Raw genomic sequence first — 24,197 nt, forward strand, 5'->3', positions numbered from 1 at the left:
TCAGGGATCGAACCCAGGTCTCCCACAGTGCAGGCAGATTCTATACACCTTAAAGAGTTTTTTAAATCGATTGATTATGGAGAGGAAGCATAGTGTCCTCTGTGAATAGCTGGAAAGCTGGATAGTGTAAGATCAGGTTGTGTGCAGGGAGAGAGGTCTTCATGTGGCAGCAGCCCACAGAGCCAGATAGCCGTGCCCTCTGAAGTAGTCCTTACCGCTCTTCACGCATTGCAATAAAGCCCTTATCCCCTCGATGGCCGTGTATGCCCTCGGCAGATTTAGCATAGGTCATAATGGAGAGCCCTAGTCACTTCTCTTCGTCAGTAAGACCTTGCCTCTGGGGTTTGAGTGGCTTTGGACATTTCAGACCTAACAGCTTCCTTACAGACTGAAATCAGTGCTTAAAATGATTTTCCTTTAATCCCTTGGATGATGCTTTTGATTATGGCCTGCCACGTGACTAGTTTCACTTGGCTGAAAAGGAGAAAGACGCAAACATCACTGTGTGGCACAAGCCTGAGTTCATAGAGAGGATAAAAAATCAGTCTTAGCTTAAACTCTAATAACACAGGTAGCGGTCATAGTACCAGCCATACCTCTAAGGCAGAGTGTAAATAACCTGTGTTGAAGCAGAGGTTGTAAGGATCCTTGCATATAGCAGTGGAATGTTGCTCACATGATGAAACCCCTGAAGTGTTTTTAGCAATGGAATGAAAATAAATGGCTGTGAGTGTTCTTTTTTATGATTAAAAAAAAAAACTAATATTTATACCCCTCAGGACCAGAAAAGCAGGGTGCTTGTGTGACATGTGCTCAGGTGGGGATGGCTGGGGGTGCATCCTTGACTGTACAGACTGAGTTGAGAAGATAAATGTTTAGTTGGTGCTGACATAAATTAATGACATTTTCCACAAAACCATGGAAAACTTACTCTGTTGATTCCTGTGTTTTCTTTAAAAAAAAAAAATGGGGCTGCATTTTTGCACATGGAATTAAAGTCAAATCAGGATAGAAACAGATGGAAGTGAGAAATTGTTAGGCATCCCTGAATTCACTTAAAATAATAAGCTATATCTGGTATTTGCTGTTGTTGACACAGAGTCATGACTTTTCCTTTAGGTGGGAGAGCTGAAAGCCAGACTTGCCTCTCAAGAAGCCGAGTTACAACTGAGAAATCAGGATGCTGAAGCTCTGATCGCAAAGATCGGGCTTCAGACAGAGAAACTGAGCCGGGAAAAGGCCATCGCCGATGCCGAGGAGCGAAAGGTCAGGCTAATTCCACCCTTTGGAGTGCGGAGCTATATTTAGCACAAAATAAACCTTTGTAGGTGAACAATTTTGAACAACTTCCCCTCCAGGGAGCATAAAATCTAAAGAATTATGATAGTTACACATGTAACAGCATTTCACACCATGATTACCACTTGACCTTTCTTTACATTATGCATTTTCCCACCCTTTTAGCTCTTTTAATGACACAAAAGAACAATAAATACTGAGCTCATTCAAGCATATAATGGATGTGGATTTTGAACATCAGGCCTATTTGTAATACAGTAAAGGTCATGAAGTCACCACAGAGGTTTCTAAAGGTTTTCAGTTTTTAGGCAAATTGAACAACTCAATTGTTAACAAAGCCCATTCCGTCACTCTGCAAGATGGTTTTCGAATTTTGCATTTTAATAATACAACTTGAGGTTATTATTATATCCCAAGCTAAATTTGTCCTTTTCGAGTCTGTGGAGGCCCTGGCATTCTGTATTATGTTTTATTGTTGGAAACAATTACTTTTAAGATTATATAGATTGGCTTTCTTTGTGCTTAGGTTTCCAGTAATTCTGAAATAAATATAACTTATTTTGTCATCTTCTCTTACTGAAACTTCAGCAGCAAGTAGAAGGTATTTCATTTTTGTATATCTCACTTCCCGAGAGAAACAGAATGATTACTAAATGTTTAGTAAATAGCAAACAGAATAATTAGCAATTAGTAAAAAGCAAACAGAATGATTAATAAAGATCTTTTAAAAACTGAATGAATGTATATGTGCAAATTCTATTTTAAACAAAAGATTACAATCAAGGCTTTCTGCCTCTTTGAAACCCCATGGACTGTATAGACCATGAAATTCTCCAGGCCAGAGTACTGGAGTGGGTAGCTTTTCCCTTCTCCAGAGTATCTACTCAATCCATGTATCGAACCCAGGTCTCCCATATTGTAGGCTGATTCTTTACCAGCTGAGCCACCAGGGAACCCCACGAAAACTGGAGTGGGTAGCCTATCCCTTCTCCAGTAAATTTTCCTGACCCAGGAATCAAATCAGGATTTCCTGCTTTGCAGGAGGATTTTTTATCATCTGAGCTACCAGGGAAGCCCTATTATCAAGGCTTAGTTAATACAAAACATAAATTATGAATACTCATAGAGCCAGTGATTCTGTTGCCATTATACTATTATTCTGCATTAATGATAGCAGAAAATATTTGAGTTTTTCCAGTGATGTTACCATTCATTCGTAGACAGATGAATTGTTTTCCTTTTGTTCTAATGTGCATTCAGCATATGTGCCTTTAACTTGCACACTAAAGACTTGAAAAGTGTATAGAAAATCAAAACGCTAAATATTTTTTTTTAAAACTTATTTTTGAAGTTAAAGATAAGGCATGTTTGGCATGGCCAATGAGCATATAATTCCTAATTCTGGTAATAAATATTTCCATTGAGTTTCAGATAAGTGGAGGATATCTTTAAAGGTATATTTTTATATTTAAAGTAACTAGGTATCACACATGGTGTGATGATCATAAGCTAATTTCACCCAGGGGATACTTTTCAGGCATTAACAAATATGTGATGTTCCAATAGTTACTATTTCATAACTCATGCCTCCTTCCAGAAGATTTTGCAGACCCAGGTATCAAACCCACCGCCCTTATGTCTCCTGCATTGGCGGGCATGTTCTTTACCACTAGTACCTCCTGGGAAGCCCAAATCCATTTTTACAGATGTTAGATTATAACAAGTACTGTGGAGGCCTTTTTACATTTTTTAAGGGCCTAGATCTGATAGATAGAGTGCCTGATGAACTATGGAATGAGGTTCGTAACATTGTACAGGAGACAGGGATCAAGATGATCCCCATGGAAAAGAAATGCAAAAAAGCAAAATGGCTGTCTGGGGAGGCCTTACAAATAGCTGTGAAAAGAAGAGAGGTGAAAAAAAAAAAAGAAGAGAGGTGAAAAGCAAAGGAGAAAAGGAAAGATATAAGCATCTGAATGCAGAGTTCCAAAGAACAGCAAGAAGAGATAAGAATGCCTTCTTCAGCGATCAATGCAAAGAAATAGAGGAAAACAACAGAATGGGAAAGACTAGAGATCTCTTCAAGAAAATGAGAGATACCAAGGGAACATTTCATCCAAAGAAGGGCTTGATAAAGGACAGAAATGGTACGGACCTAACAGAAGCAGAAGATATTAAGAAGAGGTGGCAAGAAGACACAGAAGAACTGTACAAAAAAGATCTTCACGACCCGAATAATCACGATGGTGTGATCACTCATCTAGAGCCAGACATCCTGGAATGTGAAGTCAAGTGGGCTTTAGAAAGCATCACTACAAACAAAACTAGTGGAGGTGATGGAATTCCAGTGGAGCTATTTCAAATCCTGAAAGATGATGCTGTGAAAATGCTGCACTCAGTATGCCAGCAAATTTGGAAAACTCAGCAGTGGCCACAGGACTGGAAAAGGTCAGTTTTCATTCCAATTCCAAAGAAAGACAATGCCAAAGAATGCTCAAACTATCGCACAATTGCACTCATCTCACACGCTAGTAAAGTAATGCTCAAAATTCTCCAAGCCAGGCTTCAGCAATACGTGAACCGTGAACTCCCTGATGTTCAAGCTGGTTTTAGAAAAGGCAGAGGAACCAGAGATCAAATTGCCAACATCGGCTGGATCATCGAAAAAGCAAGAGAGTTCCAGAAAAACATCTATTTCTGCTTTCTTGACTATGCCAAAGCCTTTGACTGTGTGGATCACAATAAACTGTGGAAAATTCTGAAAGAGATGGGAATACCAGACCACCTGACCTGCCTCTTGAGAAATCTGTATGCAGGTCAGGAAGCAACAGTTAGAACTGGACATAGAACGACAGACTGGTTCCAAATAGGAAAAGGAGTACATCAAGGCTGTATATTGTCACCCTGCTTATTTAACTTCTATGCAGAGTACATCATGAGAAACGCTGGACTGGAAGAATCACAAGCTGGAATCAAGATTGCCGGGAGAAATATCAATAACCTCAGATATGCAGATGACACCACCCTTATGGCAGAAAGTGAAGAGGAACTCAAAAGCCTCTTGATGAAAGTGAAAGAGGAGAGTGAAAAAGTTGGCTTAAAGCTCAACATTCAGAAAATGAAGATCATGGCATCTGGTCCCATCACTTCATGGGAAATAGATGGGGAAACAGTAGAAACAGTGTCAGACTTTATTTTTGGGGGCTCCAGAATTACTGCAGATGGTGATTGCAGCCATGAAATTAAAAGACGCTTACTCCTTGGAAGAAAAGTTATGAGCAACCTAGATAGCATATTCAAAAGCAGAGACATTACTTTGCTGACTAAGGTCCATCTAGTCAAGTCTATGGTTTTTCCTGTGGTCATGTATGGATGTGAGAGTTGGACTGTGAAGAAGGCTGAGCGCCGAAGAATTGATGCTTTTGAACTGTGGTGTTGGAGAAGACTCTTGAGAGTCCCTTGGACTGCAAGGAGATCCAACCAGTCCATTCTGAAGGAGATCAGCCTGGGATTTCTTTGGAAGGAATGATGCTAAAGCTGAAACTCCAGTACTTTGGCCACCTCATGCAAAGAGTTGACTCATTGGAAAAGACTCTGATGCTGGGAGGGATTGCAGGCAGGAGGAGAAGGGGACGACTGAGGATGAGATGGCTGGATGGCATCACTGACTCGATGGACATGAGTCTGAGTGAACTCTGGGAGTTGGTGATGGACAGGGAGGCCTGGTGTGCTGCGATTCATGGGGTCGCAAAGAGTCGGACACGACTGAACGACTGAACTGCACCTGAATTTCTAAGGCAAAATTGTCCTCACAACGAGGGGGAAATGTTTTAGCAGATTAGAACTCATCTGACAGGTTGTTTCATGAAGTTCTTCAGACATGGAAAAGATACATGCTATTTTTTTAATATCTGATCCATACCAAAAGCTAAGAACACTTTAAAATATTTTCGTTTTATTCATGAGGCTCAATCTAATTATAAATAACAAATATTATCTGAGCACCAGTGTTTTTTTTTTTTTTTTTTTTTTGGCCCTGTACTTTTCTAGGCTCTTAAAGATATATAATAGGCAAGGTGCCTGCATGTTGCTTACATTGTAATGGGAAAGATAGAAGATGAGTGACAATATTGATAGACAAGATATTTTATGTTAGTGATAAGGGCTATGACGAAAGCCAAATAGATGCAATAGTGGAAAAAACTATTTTAAATTGGTTATGGAAGAAAGGTCTATTTGTAATTAAATTATGTAGAGTCAAGGTAATGACAACGGAGAAGGAAACGACAACCCACTCCAGTGTTCTTGCCTGGAGAATCCCAGGGATGGGGGAGCCTGGTGGGCTGCCATCTATGGGGTCGCACAGAGTCGGACACGACTGAAGTGACTTAGCAGCAGCAGCAGAGTCAAGGTGTTAATCAAATATATGCCGTGAGCTCACATTGGCCATATGTGCAACAATGTACTAAATTCTATGTGGTTCTTATAAAGGGGTGTATATGGATTCTTTGATTCTATGAAATTGTAACACATAAGAAGTACTTTAAAAGTAACAAAAGTATATTGCAACATTTAATATGGCTAAACAAATACTGGAATTGGAAGACCGTCTTCCTGTACATCTTGACAATCCATACAGAGAAGCCAGTTGAAATTGTTACTTCAAATGTGTAAGATCATCAAGGACTATTCAAATCACAGGTGTTGCTAGCAGTGACTTCAAGTAAGCACCATTAAGCTTGTGAAAATTAGATCTTCCAATCTTGATGTATCAGCTCCAGGTTCTAAGAATCCTCTGATCCCTTTCAAATTGCCCTCTTTGTTGAGTGTAAGCCTCATGAGTGAGAATGCCTTCCATAGTGCAGAGCTCATATAATCTCTTGGAAAGGTAAACATCCTCCCTGATTTTGGATGGTCTTCAGGTTTTTAATGTCTCTTTTCTAAAGATTGATGGGATTGAATTTTGGAGGACCATCAGAAATTTCTTATAGTCTGAAGGTAAGGGAGAGTCATGTATTTGTTAACTGGAGCTGCCGTAACAAAACATCACAGAGTCGGAGGCTTAAACAGTGTTGTTCAGTTGCTCAGTCATGTCAGACTCTTTGCAACCCCATGATATGCAGCACGCCAGGCTTCCCTATCTTTCACCATCACCATTCCCAGAGCTTGCTTAAACTCATGTCTGTTGAGTCGGTGATGCCATCCAAGCATCTTGTCCTCTGTCATCCCCTTCTCCTCCTGCCTTCTATCCTTCCCAGCATCAGGGTCTTTTCCAATGATTCTGCTCTTTTCATCAGGTGGCCACAGTGTTGAAGCTTCAGAATCAGTCCTTCCAATGAATATTCAGCGTTGATTTCCTTTAGGATTGGCTGGTTTGATCTCCTTGCAGTCCAAGGGGCTCTCAGAATTTTCTCCAACTCCAACTTTCAAAAGCATCAATTCTTCGGCACTCAGCCTTCTTTATGGTCCAACTCTCACATCTGTACATGGCTACTGGAAAAACCATAGCTTTGACTAGATGGACCTTTGTTGGCAAAGTAATGTCTCTGCTTTTTAATATACTCTCTAGGTTTGTCATAGTTTTTCTTTCAAGGAGCAAGTGTCTTTTAATTTTATGGCTGCAATCACTGTACACAGTGATTTTGGAGCCCAAGAAAATAAAGTCTGTCACTGTTTCCATTGTTTCCCCATCTATTTGCCATGAAGTGTTGGCACTGGATCCCATGATCGTAGTTTTCTGAATGTTGAGTTTTAAACCAACTTTTTCACTCTCCTCTTTCACCTTCTCAGGAGGCTTTTTAGTTCCTCTTCACTTTCTGCCATAAGGGTGGTGTCATCAGCATATCTGAGGTTATCGACATTCTTCCCAGCAGTGTTGATTCCAGCTTGTGCTTCATCTAGCCCAGCATTTTGCATGACGTACTCTGCATGTAGGTTAAATAAGCAGGGTGACAATATACAGCCTTGACATACTCCTCTCCCGATTGTGAACCAGTCCGTTTTTACATGTCCTTTTCTATCTATTGCTTAGAACTGGCTTAAACAGTAGAGATTTATTTTCTCAGAGTTCTGGAGTCTGGAAGTCCAAGGTCAAGCTGTTGGCGGGTTTGGTTTCTCCCAAGGCCTCTCTGCAATGAGTTTGCAGATGGTCCCCTTCCCACTTGTCCTCACATGTTTTTTCTCAGTTCACATACCCTTGCCGACTCATGTGTATAACTAGATTTCCTCCTCTTACAAAGACACTAGTCAGATTGGATTGAGCCTCACCCTAACAGGCTTAGTTTAATATAACCATTTTTAAAGGCTCTCTCTGTAAACACAGTGATGTTTAGAGGTCCTGGGTTTAAGCCTTCAACCTGAGAATTTTGAATGGACACAGCTCGGCCCATAACAAGCAGTTTTTGTGACTTTATCCTTTTGTTGTGACCACCACTAAATTTCATGAGCCATCTGCAAGGCTCTTTTGACAAGTAGCGGGCAGGAGGAGTCTGGGGTTCCCATGAATGGGGCTGTCTTCAAGTCTGTTTTAATAGACGATGGTAAAGAGAAAGCACACACTCTAAGCTTCCCTGCAGCTCTTCCACCTTCCCCGGGTTGGGCCTCGTTAACCAGTCCCCAGGAGCCTTGTGGGAGGGAGGCAGAGAAAAAGTACACAGTCAGGCTTACCAAGTCACCGCGATACACAGCAGTTTCACAGCTCCGATAAGGCTGCACTTAGGGTGAGAGGGATTGGGAATGAGAAGTAAGTTGACCAACCTGGAGTATTTTTTTCATTTGCATTTGTGGGGTTTAGTTGTTAAATGTTCTAAATTGCCCTGTTTATCAAATTACCCAAAGGGATAATACTCCATTAACAGTAAAGGAAGAGAGAGTATATGTATGACCCCAGTCTTGGTGAAATAGCATTTAGAAGTACTCTCTAGGGTTTCTTCTAAATATTAAAAAATTTATGATCCAGTTTTAAATGATACTATTATAAATGGTCACAAGGAGCATGTATAGATTTCATTATATCCTTAAGGATAGTAAACAAACCTGATGTAATAACTCACTCAAATATAGTCTCTGTTTTTTCTATAGCAGAATTCTCTAACACATTGAAAATGTAGTATGCTTGGAGTTTTCATGGTCATTCCTGGCAGGATTGAGGTTTGGGAGCAGTTCTCAGTAAGCATGCAGAGTTTCCCTACATATGTTAATAGTAACCAAACGTATATTTGGCCAGAGATCACATATCTAGCCTGAACCAATTACATTCATAAGAGGTGCAGTACACAGCAAAATAATGGTTAATCAGGAGAAGGGTAATTATTGCTAATAAAGCTGCGGTAGACAAGGTAATTTGTTGTGAGCAGTGTTTAATTTTATGGTATAGATAAACCTGTTCATTCCAAACACATCTGAAGAAATGTGCTTTTGTTCACACATGATGATTCACAGTCCACATCACCACAGCAACCATCCCCCATGGTGACTGGATCCTGGTGCCTGGTAGCCACAGCTTTGAAACTCCACATTTCTGCTAAGGACAAGAATTTTCTCTTCCTAGACATTCAAGTTCTGTGTTCTAAAGGGAGAAGGATCAAAACTCCAAAAGCCCTCATTTTGATCTTGTTCAAGTTTACCACCATGGCTTCCCTATATCCATATTATTAGGTTGGTGCAAACGTAATTTTGGTTTCAGACTGTGAATTTTAAATCATTATAGCTAGGCTCAAATACATCTTTATTAGTCAAAATAAGAACCATTACAGTCACATTTTTGCCAGTGAGCAATAAGTTTGTTTATTCCTGTAGCATAAAAATCCATGCTTCAGGATTCAACAAACTCTTGGAAAGCATTTTTGGCCCCTTGCTGATTGTGGAAGAGTTTTCCCTACAAAAGGTTGTTGAGATACTTGAAGGAAGTGGTAGTCAGTCAGCGAGAGGTCAGGTGAATGTGGCAGATGAGGCAAAACGTGATAGCCCAATTCATTCGACTTTTGAAACATTGGTTGTGTGAGGTGGCCGGGCATTGATGTGGAGAATTGGGCCCTTCTGTTGGCCAGTGCCAGGTGCAGGCATTGCAGCTTTCAGGGCATCTCATCAGTTTGCTGAGCATACTTCTCAGTGTAATCCCCCTCAGTTTCACCGGGGATTTAGAAAGCTGTAGTGGATCAGATGGGCAGCAGACCACCAAACAGGGACCATGACCTTTTTTGGTGCAAGTTTGGCTTTGGGAAATGCTTTGGAACTTCTTCTCAGTCCAGCCACTGAACTGGTCATCACTGGTTGTCATAAAATCCACTATTCATCGCGTGTCACAATCCAATAGAGAAATGCTTCATTGTTGTTGTGTAGAATAAGAGAAGATGACATTTCAACAAAATGACGATTTTTAAAAAATTTTCAGTCAGCTCGTGAGGCACCCACTTATCAATCTTTTTCTCCTTTCCAATTTGCTTCAAATGCTGAATGATCTTAGAATGGTTGACACCAAATTCTTCAGCAACTTCTTGTATAGTTGTAAGAGGTTCAGCTTCAATGATCCTTTCAGTTGGTAATTGTCAACTTCTGATGGCCAGCCACTACACTCTTCATCTTCCAGACTCTCATATCCTTTGCAAAATTTCTTGAACAACCAATGCACTGTACGTTTGTTAGCAGTTCCTGGCCAAATGCATTGTTAATGTTGCCAGTTGTATCCACTGCTTTACGACCCATTTTAAACTAAAATAATTTGCTTTTTGTCTAACATCATTTCCCTAGTCTAAAATAAATATAAAAAGCAAGTAATTAATCATTAGCAAAAAAGCAAAGTGAAAAATGCACAGTAAAATGATATATAAGAATGTTTTCAATACCAAATGGCAAATTTCAACAATGCAAAAACCGCAATTACTTTTGCACCAACCTAGTATATAATTAGTCTTCATAAAAATTTTATGTACTGATAAACATGCACAGAGTAGAATAATATCTTCTGATCAGTTGAGCAGAAGAGCTTCACATTTATACTTTTTTCAATTTTATGCATTTTTGCTTCTTGCTGCGCTCCTGCTTTCTCTAGCTTGGCGAGCAGCGGCTGCTCTAGCTGCAGTGCATGGGCCTCTCAGTGCAGCGGCCTCTCTGCAGAGCCCAGGCTCTAGGCTTGTGCACTTCAGTAGCTGTGGCTCATGGGTTTAGTTGCCCTGCAGCATGTGGGATCTTCCTGGATCAGGGGTCAAACCCGTGTGCCCTGCACTGGCAGGCAGATTCCTAACCACTGGACCACCAGGGAAGTCCCTTTACGTTTATTCTTAAAGAATAGTTAACATGGCTTCTAGATGATGTAAACATAGGTAATTAGATAATGTAGGTAAGGTAAATATAAGCAAAAATTAAGGGAATTTTGGCAAAAATACTTTGTGATCTAGTTTACTGAGTCAGCTTAGATTGTCACTTGTCCAAGACTTGCCGAAAAAGACAACTGAAAAACAAAGGAAATGCTTAATCTTGCATTTACTATTAATGGCACCTTAAAATGGCCAAAGCCCTGCTTGGAGCATTTTGATATTTGAGTCCATTTGTGCTGTGTGTTTTGTGCCTATGCAAAGCTTTGTGCATACCATGTGCCTGAAGAGAAATTAGTCTCATCTGTTCAAGATATAGGCAAATTATTGAGCAGTGTCGCTGAGGCAGCTTGCATTTTTCAGTAGAGATATCTGAGACAATAATTGGTTTGTGTGCTTTTCTTCTTTGATTAGGTGACAGCCATTCAGACCGAAGTGTCCCAGAAACAGAGGGAGTGTGAGGTGGACTTACTGAAAGCGGAGCCCGCCCTGGTGGCTGCGACAGCTGCCCTCAATACACTCAACAGGGTAAGAATGCTTCCTGGGCTCAGGGTTTTCTCAAAGTAATATTTGAAGGTTATTAGAGTTTGATAACTGGATTGAGAGTGAAATCCATGCAATCAAAAGGAAAGAAAGTCCCATAAAATGTTACAGTTGAAACAACTATTTAAGGACATCATTGAGGTCAGCATTATAGTTGAGCTGCCTTTCCTATCCGAAAGTCTGTCCTCCTTGACCCCAGCGCGTAGTCTCCTTTTGAATACTTCCAATGCCATGCGGTTTATGCTCTCATAAAAGGCAACTCTATTGTTAGCACTTAGATTTGGCCCAAATCTAGTGGTTCATAGTATGTGTTGCTTTAAAAACCAAGTGGAAGATTCTTTATTTCCTCTGTTGCTTGAAGAAGTAAGTGGGGGATTCTTTATATCCTCTGGTTATTTCCTAGTATGGATATCTTATAAAAGTAGTTTTAATGATAGACTCTCAGGGAAAGAAGAAAAACCTGGATGCAAAGATACCTAGTTTTGACCCACACCATTTTTCCTAAATTCACATTATTAGCAAAATCTCATTGAGCATTCAAATTCCCATAAGAGAAAATAAACTGTGGTGATCAGAAGGACTGTGTAAAGAGAGATGGAATTATGGGCAATGTTATTTTAAAAACTGGCAGCTGGTCTTGCCTTTCGGTTCTGCTAGGCCTCTGGCAGATTCCCAGGGCATTACTAGGCCTGAGGGTCTTGGACTCACCTTCGAAGAAGGGATCCAGACTTCCACTGCTCTTCAAAGAAATATTCCATTTGTTTCTCTCAGTATTCTTTTGAAGAAAATAATTTTGACTGTGAACAGAGAGTTATTATCTTCATGGATGTTTCTTTTAGCATTACCATAAAGTTAAACAGTTTAAAAGAACATAGCTATACTGTGATGGAAGATTGATTATTTTGCTTTCAAATAATCTGCTACCATTAAAATGAGAATTGTTAAATCCTAGCTAGCAATGTGAAAAAATGTTCATGATCTATTATATAAACAAGGCATAGTATAAAATAGCATATATTATGACATTTTTTAAATAAGAACATGCTTATACATAGGAAAAGTTGGAAAAAAAGATAAAAGTAACTGATTATCTCTGAAATTTTATACTTTCCTCTTTCTGAGCTCTAGAATGTTTATGTTGTTCTTTGTGCTTTGTATTGACAGCTTTTTCTCTGAATATATTATTATTTACTCAGTCCAAATAAATTAATATCACTTAAGTATAAAGCTCAGTATATTTATAAATGATGAAAGGATTTTGGTTACTTAGTTCTCAGTTAGCATTAGCATATTTCACGTTTTGGCTTTTGTTCTTGTTTTCACACCCTTTCTGTTCTTTGCAGTCATTTCCCAAATGAAAAGGCAATTTATGGTAATAGAGGAGAATCAGGTTCAACATTTGGTGAGATTATATAAGTAAGAGTATATAATACAGTTCAGGAAATTTCATAGAAAATCCTTAAAAAAAAAAAAACATGTATTGTGAACCTAGTATACTTCTTATAGATATTAATTCTTACTCCGAAGTATTTGCTCTGATACTTGTAACTTATTACATTAATACCATCTCTTGAGTAAATTAAGATCCTGGCCTTCAGAGACTAAAGAGGGATGTGGAAAGAAGGTTCAGCCTCTACGGGCATCTTCCTGGTTGAGTCATTCTAGTGTAATAGAAGATGCTTCTTGTGCATATAAAGCAGAAAGACAACACTAAGAGACACTGAGCTAAAGGACTCTGTTTCTGGGTTGTTGCTGTTATTTAGTCGCTGAGTTGTGTCTGACTCTTTGTGACCCCGTGGACTATAGCCCACCAGGCTCTTCTGTCCATGGGATTCTCCAGGCAAGAATACTGGAGAGGGTTGCCATTTCATACTCCTGAGTATGATCTTCCCTACTCAGGGATCAAACCCATGACTCTTGAATTGGCGTGCAGATTCTTTACCACTGCACCACCAGGGAAGTCCCTGTTTCTAGAAGGCCTGATTAAAAGGCAAATATATTATGTAGGTTGGATGAACCCATAAATACCTAAAACCTATATATTTGTGAAATTCCCTGGCCTCAGTGTGCAAGACTCCTCAGGACTGGTACATCAGAAAGATAAATTTACTTGGAAGCCAAAAAAGGCAGTGATAATTTCAAAGTATTAGAAAAGTGCCAGAAAGACCTGGACCTACTGGTGTCCCACAGTGGGATCTCTGGGAGGGCTGCAAAAACTGCCAGACCGAGACTGGTGTGAAGAGGAGAGGGTGGGAAAGACCATCCACTGAAGACCAGCTTAATGACCCAACAGTGGCCATGAGAGAGCAGAGCGCCCTGGTCTTGAGAGTGTGTGTGCTTTTCTTCAGGTCAATCTCACCGAGCTGAAAGCCTTTCCCAACCCTCCAAATGCAGTTACCAACGTTACTGCGGCTGTGATGGTCCTTCTGGCTCCCCGGGGCAGAGTGCCGAAAGACCGGAGTTGGAAAGCAGCTAAAGTCTTCATGGGAAAGGTATCAGCCTGGCAGCATGAAAATTCTGATGATTTCTGTGTTCAGTTCTGTGGTTATACTTGACAGCAGGGACAGGGGAGGAATGGGCTGGGAGTTTGGGATTAGCAGATGCAAACTATTTTATGCAGAATGGATAAACAACAGGGTCCTATTGCATAGCACAAGGAACTATATTCAGTATCCTCTGATAGACCATATGAAAAGAAAGTGTGTATATATAGTCTCTATAGATGTATAATTGAATCTCTGTGCTCTACATCAGAAATTAACCCAACATTGTGAATCAACTATACTTCAGTAAAATAAATTTTCTTAAAGTACAGACAGTTTGAGGAGAAAGAAGAAAGCTATAAAATTCCTAACTATTAAAAAGAAGTCATGTTCACATTTGCTGAGAGTAATCTACTGTGTGTTCTCTGGACCTAGAACTTTTGTTTGCAAGTTGGAGATTAGCATGGGGTTGTAGCACACCCAGATCAGCACCAGCAGCAGTTGGAAGGTTGCTAATTATTTTCAAAATTATGAAAGCAGTTAAGTGTAGGAGGGAGAAAATTACATGGATTTCTTCTGTTGGAAAATGTTACTAATGTACAAGAAGGTGAAGCAAAGGGGCTTTGGGGTATGTGTTTTTCTTTTTCTTTTCTGCCTTTCTTTTCTTCAAAATGTGAATGCCTCCTGTGCAAAGACTGAATATTTTACCCTGGGATAAAAGGGATTTTAAAAGTGTCCATTGCTAATTCTAACTTTAGACTGTAAAGACCGAAAAAGTCAAACAGTGGGATAAATGCAGCTTGCCAATTTTGCCTTTGTGATGTGAATCCTAAAAGGTGATTTTAACTTTTGATCTTGGAATTTTCTCTGCAGCACAAATGGCTCATTGCAATAAGTCTTTTTTGCTTTACAGGTGGATGATTTTTTGCAAGCGTTAATTAACTATGACAAAGAGCACATTCCAGAGAATTGTCTAAAAGTGGTGAAGGAGCAGTACTTGAGAGACCCCGAGTTCAACCCAAACCTGATTCGGACCAAATCTTTTGCAGCAGCTGGTCTCTGCGCCTGGGTCATCAACATCATGAAATTCTATGAGGTGTATCAGGCATGACCAGATGGTTTATGGGTGTTATTCAGGAAGGGTCATATATATATTAATTTCTAGACCAGCAAAAAATGTAAAATAATTTGATATTTAATTATCTGAATAAGATACATTTCTAAGAATAAGACATGAAGGCGTCAGATTAATCAGAATTCTCTAAAGGAGGATATCTGAAATGTTGGAAGCCATGCTTTTTTAGGGTAGAGTAACTTCTTTAGGTCAAATAGCAGCAATTAAATTTGATTAGATAAAAACATCTGGGTAGAATAATTATATTTATTTATATTGAAATATTTCAGTTGTTGGCTTGAAACAACTGCAAGTCTGAGTTCATGTTTAATTAAATTTCATCTTTGCTCTCAGAGCAGAAATTTACACCAGCTACAAGTAGACTAAATGAGATGAGAAATAACCTTTGGAGGACTTCTGTATTTTAATGACAAATGTGTTTTTGACTGTGTGCGGTCTTTTCTAAAGTTTGTGCTTTGGGGCCAAATATAGACAGATGATCATCTCAGTTAATCACGTATTTATCAGGTACTTATCTGTCAGGTATGTCCAAACACTTTGTGAAGGACTGGATGTGAAAGGGACCATGCATGGCCCTTTGCCAGGAAGAGCTGACTCATTTCTGTCTTTAAATCTTGTGTGTTATATTCAAAGGTGGAATTGCTGAGGAAATGCCGCTGTCACTCCCAGAACAATTTTCAGAAAACTAGGTTATGTCCCTCACTCGGGGGACCCATGGGAATAGGACCCTGTCCATCTCTCTTTAGTGGAAACCTGTATCAGGCAAGACTGCAGACGGATCACAGCTGATGGGCAGCCTCATTCCATAATGGCACGCCTGACTACTGTGCTAGCCGCACACGCTAGGTGGAAAGACAAGGCCAGCACTGGACCATTGCTGTGTTCTGTGTTGTTTTGCTATAAAATAGAACAGAATTTCCTTTCTCCCTTCCCAACAGAATATTTGATCCACTCAAATGCTCAAACCACCCATTCAGATAGCCTTTAAGGTGGCCAGGAACTTAGGAAAAAAAGAAAAAATGTTAGTGTGGTTAACGTTATACTGTGTGAGGGTATCTCACATGTTCCTTTCTGGGTTCAGAGAATTTCTCCACACCAATTTTCTGCGTTTAAGGCTAGACATAATCCCACCTTTAGCTGTAGCTGCTGTACTCGACAATTTCTGGTGATATGAGGATTGTCTCCAAATTTTATGAAAAACTAATTTTAGTATCTTAATGGTATTTGACCTGTGTAGCATTTTATGCTAGTGCTTGTCACTCTAATGTCCACAACAAATGAGTGAGTAATGGACAAGCAGAGAGAATTTGGAAGGCTATGTGGATTTTTGTTCTGCCGTTAATTGTTACCATGACTAAGATTAAACACCAAATTTATAGGTGAATTAGAGATTTTAACTGTAAAGCTTCCAGCAAATAGAAGACCGAATGATTACCTGTCCTCTTTGCATCTTGATTGCCTTGTGAAATAACCCTTATGTGGCTTTTCAGGTCTACTGTGACGTGGAGCCCAAACGCCAAGCATTAGCCCAGGCAAACTTAGAACTCTCTGCAGCTGCTGAGAAATTGGAGGCTATCAGGAAAAAGCTAGCGGTAAGTACAGGCTCCAACACTGAAGAAGTTCCTAAGAGGTGGAGCCCCGCCCTCACTCTTAGGATCCCACCTTCAGACAGGGCTGTCTCTGAGACCTACTGCTCAGGAAGGAATTGGATCTTTCATGAATATATTCATTTATATTCTTCTTCAGTAGACATTCTTTGTCTGCTGGATGCTGACTGAGCTGGAAAAGGGAACTTTCATGATTTCTGCATTTAAGAATCTTCCATGGTCTGGCAGTAGAAAGAGGGTAGCATTCAGAGATTTAAAGCAAGGATTCTGGAACCAAAGTGCCTGGGTTTACATCCAGACTCCACTATTTACTGTTTCACCCAGCACATGTTAGTTAACCTCTTTGAGACTCTTTTTTCTGATCTGAGAAATTGGTACTGTAATAGCATTTGCTTAGGTAGATCATGAAGATTTTTATCCAATTTTTGGATTTTTATCTCATTTTTGAGAGTAATTCATAATGAGACTTTAGCATGGTGCCCGGCATATAGTATGTGATTAGAAAATGCTAACTGAAAATATTATCACCTTGACTCTCTCTACAAGTACATAACAGATCATTGTCATTTGGTGCTACAAGTATATGTGTGACTGTATCCAGAAGGCAATAGGAGCACTGAAAAAGAGCCTAGAGAAATTAGGGAAAGTTTCATGATGAAGATGTATTTGATATGAGCTGCAAAAATTACTTGGGAGTCACCAAGGATAATAAGATCAGGAGAGGTATTTGTGATTTAAAAACAAAAAAGTGAAGAAAAGAGGGAAGAAGCAGTTGGTAGACTTCATGAGTCCTAGTAGGCCAGAACCCTAACATGAGTGTCTGGGGGATGGTTAGGAATAGTAGGAAGGAATGAAAGAGGAAGTTGCAAAAACCTTCTCTGCCTTTCATGCTGCAGAATTTAAATCTTACCTGACCTTGATATTGAGCCTTTGAAAGATTTTAATAAGTTAAAATGGCGTGGTCACTTTTCATCAACTGAATGGAAGCTGGAGGAAGAGAAGAAGCTAGCTGCAGAAAGACAAGTTAGAAGTGCCACTGTGGGTCCTACAAGGGCCTCGGTTAGGCAGGAGAAGCTACAGTAGAGACAAGAAGCAGCAGCTGGTAGACTGGACAAGTCCGTGCATTCGAGGCTGCTGATGACATGGTGGTGGAGGGACACATACAGAACAGAGATGATGAGCTGGAGGTGCCTGACATGATAGCTTGGAGTGGTACGGTCAGAGTGGCAAGGCTGGGTAACCCTGGCCACCTAGGGAAATCCTCAGAGCTTCAGTTTCTTAACTGTCACTTTGTGAATCACAGCTAACTCTCAGGGTGGGCATCTGTGATGTATTTTGGCTACCAGCATCCAATCTACCTTCTTTGGGTGGCAACTGACTGGTTTATCTTTGGAGAATTTCCTTTTCCCACTGGGTACACTCAGGTAGGACTTCGATCAGGGGTACCTTCTTCTGTCCTAGCTGAAGTCTGGTTATGTGATCCAAGCTTTGCCAGTTTGACTCCCCCAATCTCTAGAATCAAATTAGTAGCCAGAGAATGAGACTGAAAATAAAGTTCATGTAAGGTAGGACTGTGTCCAGAGGAAGCTTTCAAATATTTTGTTCCTGCCCCCAAGTCTCTCTCAAGTTCCTAGGAGCCTGCATGCGATTCTGTGCCTTTCCTTTCCTTGAAAGAGCTCCCCCATTTTCAGGAGATTCTCTTTAGCTTAATTTGGCTAGAGATGGTCTCTAGGAGCAGAAAGAGTTGAGGGGAGACCTGAAGGAGCATGCTCCCATCTTGGAGGAATTCCTACCATGGGTCTCTGAGCCCGTGAACTCAGGGATCACTGTACCTGGACTGTGGTGCTCACGGTGGGCAGGCAGCCAAGCCAGGCTTCCTATAGAACAGGACTTGAACTTGGCTTGATTATATGTGGGGACACTATTGTCAACAACAGTAGCTGATTTAGACAAATTTAGAAAAAAACATATTCATTTTATTAAATTTAGCTTCATTTATTGGTTAGTGCTCTCACTGTCCATGTGACTAAAACCTTTAGAAGAACGTGGCCATCTATTATTAATGGCTTTATGTAATTGTTAGAAGCAAGTTAATATTCATGGAAAAGTAATGAGAATGCTCAAGACAGCCATGAAAGTAAAAGTGTTAGTTGCTCAGTAGTGTCTGCCTCTTTGCAACCCTATGGTCTGTAGCCTGCTGGGCTCCTCTGTCCATGGGATTCTCCAGGCAAGAATACTAGAGAGATTCTCTTCTCCAGGCAATCTTCCCAACCCAGGCATCGAACCCAGTTCTCTTGCATTGCAGGCAGAATCCTTACTGTCTTACCAGTTCTAAAGTTAAGACTTTCTATGCTTGTGGAATTTGCCCTCTTTTGGGTACAGCCTGCAATGAGCTGAAAAGAACTGCTTACCTTGGTTGTTTTCAAAGACCCGCAGTAGAAGCAGAGGTTTGTATATCAATTAACTGCAAATCTAAGTTTACAGACAGAAAAGAATAACAGTCACAATGTCTTTATGGAAGTTGGTCTCTCCTATCCCCCTATCAAGTGGATTTCCAGAGAGTAGTTATTAATGCATCAGAATCTTTGTCTGCTGTTTCTACCACCATTGAATTAGGTGGTAGTAATGTGTCAGTAATGTCTTGGTTTTTATGGTCATATTGTGGTTATATGGGAGAATGTCTTTTGTAGGAAATTTAAAGTAAAAAACAATTCTCTATGAAGACTGGTCAGGCCACAGTCAAAGACAAACTGCATAGTTTCTGTCTGTCGGTACAGAGTCAAGCCAAGGTTTGAGCCCAGGTGTCGTGATCATTTTTGCCAGCTTTGCTTTCATCTCCTTCAGCCTCTGTTTCCGTCTCTCTCGTGGCCTTTCTCACCTCCTCATCTGTGCCTTCTGTTGCCTTCTCACCTAGAAAAGCAGGGCTGTGTCTACCAGCATTTAGGAAATTCATTCATTCAGTAACTAGTATTAGACTTTGTATATTTGTTCTTTCAAAGTCTTCATCTCCACTTTCAGACTAAAAGATGGCCTCATATTGAAGGCTGAGTGGGGAAAAAAACAAAACAAAACTTCTTAGGTCATCTTGTCTTGAAACATACAGGATCTAAGGATGGCCCTGAAAATGTGCAAACTCATCTCTTTAGGGTAGTGGTTCTCAGAGTGTTTTCTCTCGACCACAGAAGCATCAGTGTCACCTGGGAACTCATTAGAGGTCCAGACTCTCAGATCCACCGAAAGAGCACCCTTGGCAGGGAGTCCAGGAATTGGGGTTTGATCAAACCCTCCAGGTGGTTCTGGTGCACACTTCAGCTGGAGAACACTGATTTCAGGGTGTCTGGTAGGCTGGGGTCTTCAGACTAAGTCCTTCCCCCACCTCCCATTTATTTCTAGAACCTGAGAGGCCAGGGCCTGTCCGGAACTGTGAAGCAACCAAGATTCTACCCAACTCACAGGCTGACAGGTTACCCACCGCTCTTTCACAGATGCTGGGCAGAAGATGTGGGGTACGGGGCTGAGTGGGTCAGAGAGCGGAGGGCTTCATTGCCCACAGCACAATGAGCAGCGTGAGCCTCGTGTGGGCCTCAGCTCCCCCAGTCCCCGTGTCCGTGATGCACAGTGGGTCAGCTGAGGCAGTTCACAGTGGGTTTGAGTCATAGCTGAGATATCCCAAGCTTAGGAAACACCCCCTATAAAGAAAGCTGCGAGTAAATCTGCCCAACTTTTGTCCTACAGAGAAACACATCTTTAGTACTCTGATGCAGGAGCACTTCTGTCCATGCCCTGAGAGAAACACTGGCTCTATTCCCGAAGCCTATGTGCTCTGCAGATATCTTGCGGAAGATAGTCCAGAGCAAGAGCTGTCAGTACCTCTTCATGAGAGGCAGAGAAAGCAAGTGCAAGAGCCCATGGTCTCCCAATATACAATACCTCCTTTACAAAAGGAAACAGTGTATCAGCTTATATCTTAGGTGTGTGAATTATTGCTGATGAGTCGTTCAGTCCTGTCTGACTCTGTGACCCCATGGACTGCAGCATGCCAGGCTTCCCTGTCCTTCACTGTCTCCTAGAGTTTGTTTAAACTCATGTCTATTGAATCAGTGATGCCATCCAACCATCTCGTCACCTCTGTTGCCCCCTGCTCCTCCTACCCTCAATCTTTCCCAGCATCAGAGTCTTTTCCAATGAGTTGGCTCTTTGCATCAGGTAGCAAAGTATTGGAGCTTCAGCCTCAGTCCTTCTAATGAATACTCAGGGTTTATTTTCTTGAAGATTGACTGGTTTTATCTCCTTGCAGTCCAAGGGACTCTCAAAAGTCTTCTCCAGGACCATAGTTTGAAAGCATCAATTCTTCAGTGCTCAGCCTTCTTTATGGTCCAGCTCTCACATCCATACATGACTACTGGAAAAACCATAGCTTTGGCTTTGTCAGCAAGGTAATATCTCTGCTTTTTATTAGGGTTTCTAGGTTTGTCATAGCTTTTCTTCCAAGGAGCAAGCATCTTTTAATTTCATGGCTGAAGTCACCATCCACAGTGATTTTGGAGCCCAAGAAAATAAAGTCTATCACTATTTCCATGGTTTCCCCATCTATTTGCCATGAAGTAATGGCACTGGATGCCATGATCTTAGTTTTTTGAATGCAGAGTTTTATGCCAGCTTTTTCACTCTCCTCTTTCACTGTCATCAGGAGACGCTTTAGTTCCTATTCACATTCTGCCATAAGTGTGGTGCCATCAGCGTATCTGAGGTTATTGATATTTCTCCCAGCAATCTTGATTCCAGCGTGTGCTTCATCCACCCCAGCATTTTGCATGATGTACTCTGCATTTACATTAAATAAGGAGAATGACAATATACAGCCTTGACGCACTCCCTTCCCAATTTTGAACCAGTCCGTTGTTGCACATTCAGTTCTAACTGTTGCTTCTTAACCTGCATAGACGTTTCTCAGGAGGTAGGTCAGGTGGTCTGGTATTCCCATCTCTTTAAGAATTTTCCACAGTTTGTTGTAATCTACACAGTCTAAGGTTTTAGCATAGTCAATGAAACAGATGTTTTTCTGGAATTCCCTTGCTTTTTCTGTGATTCAATGGATGTTGGCAATTTGATCTCTGGTTTCTCTGCCTTTTCTAAATCCAGCTTGTACATCTGAAAGTTCTTGGTTCAAATAACTGTTGAAGCCTACTTTGAAGGATTTTCAGCATTACCTTGCCAATATGTGAAATGAGTGCAATTGTGCGGAGAAGGTAATGGCACCCCACTCCAGTACTCTTGCCTGGCAAATCCCATGGATGGAGGAGCCTGGAAGGCTGCAGTCCATGGGGTCACGAAAAGTCGGACACGACTGAGCGACTTCACTTTCCCTTTTCACTTTCATGCATTGAAGAAGGAAATGGCAACCCACTCCAGTATTCTTGCCTGGAGAATCCCAGGGACGGGGGAGCCTGGTGGGCTGCCATCTAAGGGGTCGCACAGAGTCGGACATGACTGAAGCTGCTTAGCAGCAGCAGTGCAATAGTATGAACATTCTTTGGCATTGGCCTTCTTTGGGATTGGAATGAAAACTGACCTATTCCAGCTCTGTGGCCACTGCTAAGTTTTCCAAATTAACAGCATCATCTTTTAGGATTTTAAATAGCTCAGCTGGAATTCCATGAACTCCATTAGCTTTGTTTGTAGTAATCCTTCCTAAGGCCCACCTGACTTTGCACAACAGGATGTCTGGCTCTAGGTGAGTGACCACACCATCATGGTTATCCAGGTCATTAAGACTTTTTTTGTATAGTTCTTCTGTATATTTCTGCCATCTCTTCTTAGTCTCTTCTGCTTCTGTTAGGTCTGTGTATAACTAGGTCAACCCTATGGAATGGATGACATTATTTCATTTTTCAGATGATGCATGCATGCATGCTAAGTCACTTCAGTTGTGTCTGACTAATGAAACTGAGGCGTAGAGAGCTTACACAGTCCACCTTGAGGCTGCTTAGCTGATAGCAGAATCCAGATATGAACTCAGGTGTCTGATACCAGAGCTAAGATCAGCTTCTGTATTTTATAAAAACCATGCACTGTATGTGTGTGTTTGTACTTATGTGCACACATGATCTTGTCCAACTCTTGCGACCCCATGGAATGTAGCCTGCCAGGCTCCTCTGTCCATAGGATTTTACTGGCAAGAATACTAGAGTGGGTTGTCGTTTCCTCCTCCAGGGGCTCTTCCTGACCCAGAGACTGAACCTGTGCCTCTTGTGTCTCCTGCATTGACAGGAGGGTTCTTCACCACTGTGCCACCTGAAAGTGAAAAGGGAAAACTCTTTGCAACCCCATGGACTATACAGTCCGTGGAATTCTCGAGGCCAGAATACTGGAGTGGGTAGCCTTTCCCTTCTCCAGGGGATCTTTCCAACCCAGGGATAAACCCAGGTCTCCCGCATTGCAGGCAGATGCTTTACCAGCTGAGCCACAAGGGAAACCCAAGAATACTGGAGCGGGTAGCCTATCCCTTCTCCACTGGATCTTCCTGACCTAGGAATTGAACCGGGGTCTCCTGCATTGCAGGGGGATTCTTTACCAACTGAGCTATCAGGGAACCCACTGTGCCACCTGGGAAGCCCTATAAAACCATAAGTACTTTAAATAAAATATACCTCTAGATATTATTTATTTTGACCTGATTTCTAACTGAAGATGTGTGATATCTCCACCATTTCTCACAAATTTGGCATTATTTCATATGTAAATCTTAAATATGACATGTACTTTTTTAAAGAAGTATTACTTCAATGATATAAGTTAAGATAATAATGTAATAATTGGGTCATAGACAAATATTGACAGTCTCTCTAGGGTATGTTCTACAAATTTGATTATTAAAGTCTCTTGGAATTTTGCACATATTTATAAGCACAGTGTTAAAAATCTCATTTAGGATTGTTAGAACATGCAGGTAGCAAGATGCTATAATAAGGAGTCTCCCAAGTATTTGCTCCCTTAATCAAGGCTCCTTTAGCTATACAAAATAGAAACCCCCTTAGGAAACCTTAAGCCAAAATGGAGACCAGGAATACTCATGGCACTCTGAGGGGGAAAAAAACAAAACAAAACTGTGTGACTTGGTCTCTGGAGGAACAGGATCCAGGAAGTGGGAAGCTGTCAAGAACATGTCTAGGGCCATGTGACTTCTCCCCTTGCTACCTTTCATCCTTTCTCTTTCTCTGGACTGATTTCTCATGCTTTCCTGTGCCCCTGGTGAAAGACGGTCCCTCTCTAAATGAAGCCCTCCCCAATATACACATCTTCCCAGATCTTATAATGCTGAAGACAGTGGCATGCCTCAGCTTTGCAATCCCAAGTTTCCAGAAGAGAAAATCTGGTTGGCCAAGCCAGGCCAGGGTCTGAGATCTAAAGGGGCTCAGTAATTAACACTCTTCTTCATTGCCTGAATTATGGACCAATGAGAAGTGGAAAGAGAAGTCAGCCGAGAGAACAGAAAGATGACCTTCATCGTTAATATAGGGAAGCTGAGGCTTAGGCACAAGTGAGGGAACTGGACACTCAGAGTATATTTGAGTCAGCAGGGCACGTCCACTGGCCCAGGTAGCTGTCTGCACTCTGCCCAGTGTGGGAGGACGAGAGGAAGACTGCATGGTTGCCCTGATGCATTTATTATCACCAACCTTTCATCTTCTCCCAAAACGTATGTGTGCTTAAGGGGCAAAGGAGAGAAGCAAGTTTGCTTCATTTACCTTAAGGTAACAGGTGTTTTAAGATGATTGTAATGTTTGCTTTTTATCTAAAAATGGCTCAGAAGTTAATT

General features: G+C 41.1%; 1 protein-coding gene across 2 annotated transcripts in view; it reads left to right on the forward strand.

Annotated features, from left to right (window-relative positions):
• DNAH11 (dynein axonemal heavy chain 11) overlaps positions 1-24,197 on the forward strand; it is a 357,148-nt gene that overhangs the window by 216,419 nt on the left and 116,532 nt on the right. For both annotated transcript variants that reach the window (XM_069587639.1, XM_069587640.1), the window contains 5 exons: positions 1,120-1,266; positions 11,025-11,138; positions 13,502-13,645; positions 14,550-14,732; positions 16,262-16,363. In XM_069587639.1, the coding sequence (XP_069443740.1) occupies positions 1,120-1,266; positions 11,025-11,138; positions 13,502-13,645; positions 14,550-14,732; positions 16,262-16,363 (690 nt within the window). The remainder of the gene's footprint in view (positions 1-1,119; positions 1,267-11,024; positions 11,139-13,501; positions 13,646-14,549; positions 14,733-16,261; positions 16,364-24,197) is intronic.

Source organism: Ovis canadensis, chromosome 4, assembly GCF_042477335.2.
Source record: "Ovis canadensis isolate MfBH-ARS-UI-01 breed Bighorn chromosome 4, ARS-UI_OviCan_v2, whole genome shotgun sequence".
Lineage (NCBI taxonomy): Eukaryota > Metazoa > Chordata > Mammalia > Artiodactyla > Bovidae > Ovis > Ovis canadensis.